This window comes from Danio aesculapii, chromosome 16, assembly GCF_903798145.1.
Source record: "Danio aesculapii chromosome 16, fDanAes4.1, whole genome shotgun sequence".
NCBI lineage: Eukaryota > Metazoa > Chordata > Actinopteri > Cypriniformes > Danionidae > Danio > Danio aesculapii.
Window position 1 is genome coordinate 33,399,357 of NC_079450.1, and position 12,468 is coordinate 33,411,824.

General features: G+C 34.3%; 1 protein-coding gene across 1 annotated transcript; it reads left to right on the forward strand.

Moving 5' to 3' along the window:
- The first annotated feature begins 323 nt into the window (after positions 1–323).
- On the forward strand, positions 324–11,081 carry LOC130243507 (uncharacterized). Its single transcript, XM_056475687.1, has 6 exons — positions 324–404; positions 4,137–4,859; positions 6,606–6,800; positions 8,917–8,964; positions 9,053–9,107; positions 9,272–11,081. Exons 1-6 carry the CDS (start codon positions 332–334, stop codon positions 9,336–9,338), a joined length of 1,161 nt encoding a protein of 386 aa, XP_056331662.1. The 5' UTR covers positions 324–331; the 3' UTR covers positions 9,339–11,081.
- Positions 11,082–12,468: the final 1,387 nt, after the last annotated feature.

The following is a 12,468-nucleotide window of genomic DNA, read 5'->3' on the forward strand; positions in this document are numbered from 1 at the left end:
TTAAACTGCACATCTCTGACATTTTGCACAGATCACTTTACCTATTTCAGTTCTTCAAAAACAACATGTGACATAAAGGTCTTGTGGCGTGCTCTGCTCGAAACTCTGCTTTCAGTATTCATGTTTTCATCTTCTATATATATAAATATATTTCACTGAGGGCTATTAAATATAGCAGTGAGAATGCATCTTCACTAAATGAACAAAGATTAGACCATTTGTCTGGCTTCCGTAGGAAAATTACTGAAAACAACAGCTCTGCGGAAATGAAATGTTGTGGCGTGTGCTCATAAAGCATTCATCTGTCCTGCAGTGAGCTTCTTTACTGTATATGATGGCGCATTTTCAGCTTTCACATTTCCATCTTCCGTTTCTTCTAATGGCAGCTTTATTAGAATACAAAGGTAAGAGTCTTTAATATAAAGTAAATTAACATTAGTGAACATACAAAAGCTCAGTGTTTTATGGCTGTGTAAATGTGGCATGAGCACATGAGGACTAAAGCACTGTGCAAACACCTTAAACAGCCACACAAACTGAAAATACTGATGACGGATTCACATCTAACAACATAAGTGAGATTACTTACAAAAAAAGTAAAGTACATTCAGTACATTTTGAAAAACCTGTAGAATTTATTAAACTATTTTTTAAGGAATATAGGTTTTATGATATATAGTATATTTTATTATATTATTATATTATATTATTACAGTACAGATGTGTCCATGCTGCTGCAGTAAAACATGATAGTATTAAGGATACTTTTAGCTCTCAACAGTTTTTAGACTTAAAATTTTAAAGATTTATAAGTTGATACATTTTCAAAAGCAAGGTTTAGGTTAAGTTTACTCGTATCTTGTGGAGTTTATCCACATTTTAAGGCAGCAGGTGTACTTTTTTCTACACTGTAAAAAATAAGTTACTCAATAAAATTTTTAAAAAGTTAAAGTTAAAGTTAAAACCTGATTAACTTTCTAAATTAAGTTAAAGTAACTTAAAAGCATACGTTGTTATGATTTTTTAAATCCTTTTACCATCTAAGTATATTAATGAGGAGCTTTACCTGGTAATATGGCGATATTTTAACACTGAATTATTCCCACAGTGAAAGCCATTTAAAAATATCAATACTTCCAATGGCACTTCACAGAGAACACAGGAATATAGGCAACTACTGCAACAACTAGGCATGGGCTGGTGTAAGATTCTGACGGTATGATAACCTTGCATAAAAATGTCACGGTTTGTAATTACTAAAGCTAAAATTAGCTTTTTTTAAATGTCTGGGTAAAAAAAAAGTAAACTTTTTTTACCCTTTGACCACAATATATTTTATTTTCAGAAACATTTCTAATATTTTGGAACACTGGGATTTGGAAACATCTGTTCAAAAACAGATTTCTTTTAAATTTAAAACGGCATCTTTGGATAGCTTTTCTGCTGGAGATTCTGTTGTCCTAAAAAAAAAAAATTGTAAATAAAAATTTTACACATACATTAGGAATGGTATAGCAGAAAATTTTGGCGGTTTTTAAAACCTCGACTTTTCCAAACTCTGGTATTGGCATTAACAAAAACTATATCAACCTCTTATTGATTTGATTTGGTTTCATAAAATGCATTAATGCATGTAGATGTAAAGTAGAATGAGTTGGTAACAATTAAATACTATTTATTATTTGATTTACTTATTTAACGTTTTGGAAAGGGACCATGCACAATTGTAAAATAAATGTTTTCATTTCATGCATTTTACTGGTTTTAGCCAACTTTTTATTTTATTTTTTTGCATCTGCGGTTCCTTTCAAGGTAAACTCTAACATAAAACAACAAACACGTACAGTTAAAGTCAGAATTATTAGCCCTCCTGTTTATTTTTTTCCCCCCAATTTCTGTTCAACAGAGAGAAAAAAAGTCATTGCTTTTGTTTTACTATTTTACAAGGCGTTGTGGCTTTGACTATAAACCTCTCTGTTGCTAACCCTGCTGTTCTCGCTTATGTAAAAATAACTGTATTTTCAGCATACATTTGCACTTTGTTTAGAAAGACTACATATTTAAGGGCCTTACACTGATCCTTGGGGTACAAAGTGAACAATTTCAATTACTGGGATGAACCCTTTTTGTTTTTTACACATTGCTCTCTATTTGAGTTACATTATAAAGCACCAGGTCATTGAAGAAGTATATGGCAACTAATTGTGTCAAAAGCAGTCTAAACTATAGCACCAACTTTTATTAGATATTAAACTAATAAAGGTAGACTAGCTGCTTAAGTAGAGTGATTTTTCAGATTCTGAATCTAGACCAAACATAATATTCAGATGTCACTTGTTCAAAAACTACCTGCTCTACAACCTTGAGATTGCTGGCAGTATGCTAATAGCGCTATAAGCATGCCTAACTTCAAAATGATCCTCTGATTTAAAAATAAGAGAAACTGTGAGAGTTTGTTTTTATTCTGTATAAAGAAAATTATTTAAATGACAAATGAATAAAAAGATAAATGGCAGGGGCTAAAATGTTAGTGTCAAATAGAGGAAGATCCCTACATTTAACATTCTTTTAGAATGTTATCAACCTGCATTTCACTAGTTATGGGTAACCCTAAAGCTTCCTTAAGGACATTTTTTGGTAAAGACATTATATCTTGATCTTTTAAAAGTAGTTCCCTTAATCTGAGCAGTTCAAGACAAACACACAAAAGAGGACTCAATTCAGCAGTGTTTAACATCCTTAATCTTTCACTCAGCCTTTAAAGTTGGCATTCATATGAAATAAATGAAAAATACTGAAATTTAAAACCATTTTTTTTATTTGTTCAATAAAAATCAACAAATACAACACAATGTTGATCAATCATTTACCTAAATGAAGATCTGACTCTATACAACATGCTCAATGTGTCAAACGTTCATTCAGAAGGACTCATCCCTATGGCCGAATCCTATAGTGAGTTTATCTTTTGGAGTGACCCCTTCACAGAGATGAAAGGTGTAGGGGTTAAAATGTCAACAAGATTTCTTGGCACAAAACAGGCTCGGAACAATGAACATTGTGCAGACTGTGCCTTTTTTTTATTTATTTATTTATTTATTTATTTATTTATTTATTTATTTATTTATTTATTTATTTATTTATACAGTATATGCATGTTTGTATTTAGCTAATGTTTTTAGAATTAACATTTATTTGATTTTAACTCTTTTTTTATTATTATTATTTATAACTTTATTCATATATACTGCAGTAGTTGCCTAAAGAAAAATACCATACTTACATTTACTGGTAAAGTCAAACTCTGAGCTGAGAATTGTCAGTCTGTTACACCAACTTCCCTAAGTTTTACTCATTTTAAGATAGGCGGAAGATTTTTAGCTCATCATTGAGTGTACGTATTTACTTGTGTAAATTTATATTTTTACAGTTTTTTAAATTAATTTCAGTAATTTTATTGACTAATATAAAATTGTTTATATTATTTATTTACAATACAGTTTATAAATTAATAGAAAAGTTTATGTCTTTTATTCATTAATTTTCCTTTATCCCTTTATTAATCTGGGGTCGTCACACGGAATGAACTGCCAACTTATTCAGCATACGTTTTTATGCAGTGAATGCCCTTTCAGCTGCAACCCATCACTGGGAAACACTTAACACTCTCATTCACACACACACACACACACACATATATATATATATATATATATATATATATATATATATATATATATATATATATATATATATATATATATATATATATATATATATAGCGACACATTACTTTAAAGCCGTAATCTTATTTTTTGGAGTAATTAGTTTTTATTTGCACCTACAAAGTGTAAGAGGAAATAAATGGGGAATACTAAAAATGAAAGCTTTTATGTTCTTTTAGAGGTATATACATTTATAATAAATGTTTGCTTAAGGGTTAAATTAAAGCCTTATCCTACAAAATACGTCATTCAGCGTTTAATAATAATTTGTTAATTCATTAATTCATAACACATTACATTTAGAAATACTTGAAAATGGAGGTGATTGAATAATCATTGACAATTAAATTATTGCAAGTGATATGTTTTTTTCTCGTTCAAGTATGTATTGTATTGTTCATTTCTTTTTAGTGGCTACGGAGAGATCGTGTGAACAGCTTCATCAGTTGAACATCAGCCATGTTCTGCATGACAGCATGTCTATTTCTTGTTTAACCACAACCCACCCGCTGGAGTCTCTAACAGTGAAACTACACAAGAATAACCCGGTTAAAGAAGTCTTGATCTCTTCAGACATCTCTTCGGCATCAGAACACGAGCGATGGTCTGTGAGGAAACATGCTGGAAATGTTCAACTTGATCTGAAAGACATCCAACTAACAGATGAAGGCCTTTATGACTGTGAGGTCTACAAACATCAAGTCTGCCTTAACGCAACTCGGTTTGCCCTGACAGTCAAAGGAGAGAATAATATTTCTGAAACAATCAAATCATCCCAAGTTGTGTTATTTAATTTAGTTCCTCTGGTTTCAGAGTGTAAAAGGTTGGAGCCTGTCTCTGCAACATTAGGCTCTTCAGTGCTGCTGCCATGCTCTGAACATCCTCAACAATACACAACTGATCAAGTCACTTGGAAAGTCATTGAAGGTCACCAGTTAATAGATATAACACAATATCGCTCATCATCCAAGACCTCAAGCAGTGCAGAGAAACTCCTGAAGCCTCTGTTTGAAAGAGCGAGACAACTAGAGAACGGTTCTCTGCTTTTAAGACATTCAGTAACGGCTGATGAACTGTGGTATCATTGCAGAGTGAATGAAAAAACCTGCTATGAAGTAAAGCTGCTGATCAAAGGTGTGTTTCAGTGTTATAGTTCTTAACCTGAAGTCTCAGTTGATGTAAAGTTTGGAGTCTTCTAATTAAATATGATCTTTTATTTGAACAAAAATGCAAAATCACTTCAAATGACAAAGTTATAATAATAAGTTAAAATAAGCTATAACTGACAAAAAATTATCAGATTATATACAGTATATATATATTCTCTGATATTCTAATATCTATGATCAGAGTATAATAGCGTGTGCTCAAGAGCAAGAGCGCTTAGTTCCTAAATGGGAGACCAAATGGGAAAATTAGGTTGCTGTCGGAAGAGATGCCAGCAGAGGGTGCTCCACCTGTGGTCTTTGTAGGTCCTAAAGCCCCAGTATATTGAGGGGACGTAATACTGTTCAGTAAGCACTGGCTTTCAGATGAAACATTAAACCGTGGTCCTGACTCATCGTGGTCATTAAAAATCCCAGGATGTCCTTTGAAAAGGATAGGGGTTTAACCCTGGCATCCTGGCCAACTTTGCCCACAGGCCTCTGTCCATCATGGCCTCCTAACCCTCCCCATATCATAATTGGCTTCATCACTCTGCCTCTTGTCCACCAATCAGCTGGTGTGTGGTCTGGCACAATATGGCTGCCGTCACGTCATCTAGGTGGATGCTGCACACTGGTAGTGGATGAGGAGTTTCCCACCAAAAAAAAGTGCTTTGAGTGTCCAGAAAAATGCTATATAAATGTAAGTTCTTCTTATTATTATTGTTATTATTATTATTATTATATACAGTGGCTAAAAAAAGTATTGAACCGTTTTCTCAGAAAACATATTTCTAAAGGTGCTGTTGACTTAAAAGTTTCACCAGATGTCAAAAACAACCAAGGTAACCAATACATACAGAAAAGAAAGCTGCTAGAATGGGGCAAATCAACTGACTTAAATTCAATAAAAAAGAACTAAAGATCAGAGTTGATAGGCGAGACCTACAGAACCATTAAGATTTTTAGACGCTGGTGAAAACGTTTTTAGATATGGCCAGAATCACATATGAGATATTTACTTTTAGCTCAATACCTGTATCAGTTCTTCCATACTCCAATCATCCACTACAAATGTGTGCTTCCTCATGACAAGTAACAAAACATAAAAAGTTTTCAAATCTTCCACCGTGGTTGAACTGGCTTCCAACCTCCATCTGAAGTGCTGATACCATCACATTCAAGGTAGAAAAACACATCATTTGCTAATAATTACTGCAACCACCCCAAACACTTAAACCAATGCAGCAACTCTCTAGATATACAACCTCTCTCTCTGAGACAAATTTCTAGCTGCTGTTGCAACAAGACAATCAAGCACAAAGCCAGGACAATGCAAATCTCCATGAAAACCCTTACTTGGCCATGTCAGAGACTAGATTTAAACCCAATAAACATCACTGAAAAGAGCTGGAGTGGTTCTCCACGGAAGACTGGCTGAAAATTCTCAAATCCAGCAGTAGAAAACCTTTGACATTCAAGCCAAAAACACTTGGGGCTGTAATTACTGCTACAGTGATGTAATTCTAAAATTCCTCCAAATCTTCTGTGATGATGAATTACAAATTCTTAAATCTCTTGGAAGACCCGAGAGTGATCCTAACATTTTCTGAATGATAATAAAATGTAAATAAAGGCAAACGCTTGAAATTGAATAGATTTTCCACAAGACAAGGATTCAAATTTTTGTGTGTCTGACTTGGTTGATGATAATTATGTTTACTTTTTTTTCTAGTGGTCTCAGATCCTTCAACTCCAGCTACCAGTACGATTGGTCAAACTCAAAGCCATGAGCACACGCATGCAGATGTGAAAACTGATCCGACAGTAGTACTGATGGCCACAATTACATCCCTGTTTGTCCTCATATCACTGATCATCTGTGTGAGTCTTTATTTCAAAAAGCGAAGGACAAAAATCAACAACCAAAGTAAGTCCAGAGCTAAAGTTCTGAAAAAAGTTTTTAAAGTTTTTAAACTCCTCATTAAAAGCATGTTTTCAATCATAATAACAGTTGTTTGGGAGGTAAAGATGAAGTGATGATTGTTTTAATAACATGTTTAACATGTTTGCTGGGGTTACCTTCGATTATACTGGCTATTTATCCAAAAAGAAACCTGGATCACCACATTTCAGAATCATTACTCACTCACAGATTTTTATTTTTCAAAGGACTGATTTTAAAGGTGCAGCATGTAAGTTTTACACCCAGTGGTTGAACTAGGTATTGCACGTCTGAATCAAAACAAACGCAAGCACAGGTTGCCAGATTGATCTGAGAAGTCTCGAGCGTAAAGGCTGATTTAAACTGTGTTCTAAATAAAAGCAACTGCATGCGATATAAGGAATATTCTCCATATTAAAAGGAGTTTTTGTCCTAACCAACAACATCTCAAATTGATTTATTAGAAACAGCTTCCATTTTTCTGGAGAAGCACTTTAGCATCGAGAGCAACACCGTGTAAGTACATTTAGACCTGTTTGAAGTTGCTGTGTTTGGTTAGAAAACACTTAGACTTGTTTTCAGCTGGTTGTGTATGGTTGTAGGACATGTAAAATTGTTTTCAGCTATCTGTGTTTAGTACTAGAAAGTTTAGCCACTGTTTCCTTGGTTACTGTAAGAGCTTGTGTGTCGAGCCGGACGTTTTTGCGCCCCGCCGCTGCAGTTTCGGGTGTTTTTTACTTTTGAGGCGTGTCCAAACGCCAGGTAAAGACTATATATTTGAGCACAGTAGGTTTAGCTACAGAAGAAGCACTTTAGCATCGAGAGCAACACCGTGTAAGTACATTTAGACCTGTTTTCAGTTGCTGTGTTTGGTTAGAGAACACTTAGACTTGTTTTCAGCTGGTTGTGTATGGTTGTAGGACATTTAAAAAAATTTTCAGCTATCTGTGTTTAGTACTAGAAAGTTTAGCCACTGTTTCCTTGGTTACTGTAAGAGCTTGTGTGTCGAGTCGGACGTTTTCATGCCCCGCCGCTGCAGTTTCGGGTGTTTTTACTCTGACAATAATTACCTCAGGTACACCTCATGTGCCTTATTCAGTGCTAAATGCTAACAATCTGACTGCCCTTTTACATAACCATACTACTGAAAGCAGCAGCAGAGAGTTCACCTCAGATCTTGAAAATAAAATAAACCGTTTGAAATTGAACTGTGACTCAAAACCAACATGTAGTGATTCAGCATGTACGTTTAATAATGTTAAACAGGTTTAATAGGTATAAATTAGATTATAAACCTTACCATTTCGTGAGTGAGTGCATATTCTGTGCTTCTGAATGGCTGTATTTAAATTTCTGTCGTGTTTCGTTTGGTGCAAAAAGACAAATTGTTCACCACTGCAAATCTCTTCACACATCGTGTTGTTATGACACGTGGTTACAATGTAACCTGCTCACTTAATGTTTATGCTTGTAAAATTTAGATTATTTGCTAATTAATAACCTCATGTGGAACTCTGAATCTGTGTGCCATTTTGGAGTCTGCTACTGTCCAACGAAGGGCACATTTCAGTCACGGGCGCATGCTTTGAGAATCTTTCTGAATGAATGAATAAATAAAAATTCTGTTTTACACACAGACAACCCAGACTGCGGAAATATAATTGGTTAAACTGGCATTGGGTGGGTTAAAAGAACCAAAACAAAGACAGCCGTTCTGGTACATAACAGATATTTTCAAAGCAGAATATCTGACTTCAGCATTGTTTTACAGATAAACAATGTTCACTTTGCATGTTTCTTAAATATCTGCACACCTATTATGGTCTTTTTGTGCTTTAGATAAGTCACGAACGTACATACAGCACCTTTAATTGATGTTTTTGCAGTTGTAAGATGTCCTGTTAATACATCAGAAATGAAATGCACATTTAAAAAGTTAATTTATTCAGGATTTCAATGTTTTCAGTCTTCTCAATGTTTTACAATTAAATTTGAAGTACTCTACAACCTATTTCATCATGTAGGAAAGAAATGCACACTGATTATTTAATGATGGTAAGAATTAGACCAGGTGATAAAATACTTTTTTTGTATCTTGTAGTGGATTTGAACTACCGGTTGTCCATGTATTATTCTGAAATTCCAGGAGGTAAAGGATATTCACGGTTATTATTTTGCAAAATATGTCAACTTGATCAAATATATTTAATATATTTGTATATATATGTATTTTGCAGCGTTTGATGCCCCGGTGTATTCGGTTGTTAATAGAAGAACAAACAATGACCACACGTAAGTTATTGCAACACAATATTTATTATTATTATTATTAATTGATTCTCATTCAACTTTATAACACAGGCCTCATTTATAAATGCAGGTCATGTGCAGTATGTGTATGCAAACCATTTAATTTGCTGACCAGATTTATTTATTTTTTGCTTTATCTCCAACAGTTGGTGTGAACAAGAAGCAGCCTATTCATGTATTCCAGATCACACCTATAACAGTCCGGTGCTGTGAAATAAAACTCTTCTTAATGATTTTTTAATTTAATCTTGTGCAATAAGCACGCACTGTTTCATATATGAGAAATGAATATGCATCTTAATGAAACATGTAGTATAAAATTATTATTTTACATGTGCAGTTATTAACACTAGAAAGCTGCACTCATATCTATCTCTGCCTGTAAGCTCTCCTGGTCTACAAAATTCTAAAAGTCATCTGGTCTAAAGTGGAGAGAATGAAGGTGCACGTCTCTTTTGAAGGTTTTGTATACGTTCACATTTGTCTCCAAATTCTTTCCCTCTTTTTAAAGCAGTGAAAACTTAAATACTCCAAGTGTATCTGTCTACGGACTGCAAGACAGGGGCGTAAGATGAAGGGGCATAACTTGTAGTAAGTTAGATGCTTAACTTGCAGTTATCGAGATCCTATTGAACCAACGAGATGTTGGCAAGATGGTCGAAATACTTACCAGAGAACACTTTCACCAAATGTATTTATGGGTTTTCTCCAAATGTATTCACAGCCAAGTCATTTGATATAATATTATATTCATTCATTTAGCAACTCCACTCGCTGACTTCTTAATCAGTTTTGTCATGAGTTAGCCTACTCGGCATCGCCCTCTGTGGTTGCAAATAACAGTGCAATGGCGAGCGCATCAAGTACGAAACCCTCCGCAACTCGCAGCTGTCTATTAATAACTATTATGATTGGTTTTAGGTTTAGGGAAGGTGTAGACGTTAATAACTGTGATGGTTGGGTTTAGGAAAGGTGTAGGGGTTAATAAATGATGGTTGGGTTTACGGTTGGGGTAGGTGTAGATGTTAATAACTGATATACATCTTGCCGACAGCATATATTTTTAAAATGGCTCCATAACTTCAAGTTACGCCTCTAACATAGGCTACTACAAGTTAAGCCCCTAAGGCACCTTCATGTTATGCATCAGTCTTGCAGTCTGCAGACAGACCCTACTCAGACAGACCCCCTTTGACTGAAAATTATAGCTAGGAGCCATACATTGTTGCATTTATTTTCTGAGTTACATTACTGTAAACAGTGCAAGTGGTTCACCGAGTGCAACCTTCTGGCATCATGCACCACACACCTAAAATAATGGTGTGTGTTACTTTTAACATGTCTCCGGCAGATTTTTATAAATGATTTGATATTTCTATGGAAGTGTTTTTCTTTGGATTGGGGCGACATAATATATCATTTCAGCATTGAACAGTCATATTGCAGGATCTGCAATGTGGAGTCAGGATTATAGTTATTAGGATTACCTGAGGGGTATTGATCTAAAGCAAAATAACATATAATGTACATTTAGCCTGTTTTAAGATAAAGTATGAAGCTGGGATTTTCAATCTACCCTGGCTGAATTTAGTCTTAACACGGCGACATGAAAGCAGGCAAAATTAAGTTGGCACAGACACAGATATTCATTCAGAGCAGGCTAACAACCAGGCTACGAATGACCCAAGTGATTTATCTGTTCGTTTTGCTGTCAATGCTATACTAGAATAAACTAGTATTCGATTTAATACAACAACTGCAATTGGAAAAAATCATTTAATCCCAATTGCAGTTGTTGTATTAAATCGGATCACAGTTAAGAATGATCTGCAGTAATGTGTATGGGGTTAATATGTTTTTAATTCATGTTGCTGTCTTGATGAGTTTTGCCATTATGTGATTGTTGTATGTATGTTACCAGTGTTAAAGAAAAATTTCCTTACTGTGGCAAGCAGAACGGTCAATAAAGTTTAAACTAAACAAGACAAATTAATGTTTTACAGTTACTTCATGTTCTTGGCCATTTTTATGCTATAATTTTGTTCACCTCGTCATACTGTTTGCCTGTTTGGTCACTCACAACAAATTTTATCTTGGAGCCAATAGCTAGACTGTTTAATAGGGCCTATAAGATTCACAATAGACTTTCTGGATGGACACATCACTGCTTTGCTCGATCTCTCCCTAATGCTTTATCATTTTAAATTACATTATGAACACAGGGATTAAACTGCATTATCAAGTTTAAATTAGTGTTACCTCAGCAGCCCGTTGTGCTTTGGTACCAAAACTTAATACAAGGACTGATCATTCCACCAGATCTGCAACAAATAGATGTCTGCTGTTACTGGATTTTTCAGTAAATCTTAAAAATCTTTCTTTTCTGTATTCACAAAGTCCTGGAATAAGAACCCACAACATCTAAAAACAATACCAAGACTGAGACTTTTTAAAAAAATCCTATGCTCATCATCTGATGGTCAACTAGCCTGTCTCTCTTCATGTTGTATGTTTGGTGATTGTTTGTATTGTTCTCATGTGTGGACAGATGAGATGTTAAGGGTGTTTGTATGTTTCTGTGTTCTGCAGAGCAGGAATCTGTTAAAATGTATGCTGAGCCAGGCCAGATTATCTTTTAATCCTTTCCTATTGAAAAATTAAAAATAAATAAATACATATATTTTAATGTCAGGAGGTGCAAATACTTTGGGATTCAGTGCTGGACATTTTATTTAAAGTTACAAAAATTAGTTTCCCCAAAGCTCCTATATTATTTTTATTAAATGAAAACTCTCAATTCCACTTAAATGCAAAGGTCCATAAATTTTGGTTAGCTGCTTCAACTGCTACAAAGAAAATGTTGGTACAGATGTGGAAACCTCCTCATGATTTCTCAGTTAAGCACTGCTTACATTCACTACTGGAAATAATGTATCTGGAACTGTCATCAGCACGGATCAACCATGCTAAACTGGACATTCTTACGGCATGGAAAATCTATATATACACGACGTCAAAGAAATCTTGGACACTTAACCCTCATCTGATACAACGAATGTCAAATTAAACGTAATTTATGTAATAGCTTGGTCTAAACTACAGTTATTCTGTGTTTCCTGAGGTGCTTAGAATGGGGTGGGGGATATATATGGGGTAATATCTGTTAAAAGTATTTTCCTATCTGATGGTAAAATTGTACATTTTATTTTTGGAAATAAAAAACAGAATTACAATAATAATAATAAAAAATACATATATTTTCCAATCATTATAATTTAAAATTTCAAAGTTGAATAGTAGTAGCAATAATTTTATATATGTTCATATATGGCCATTTCAGATT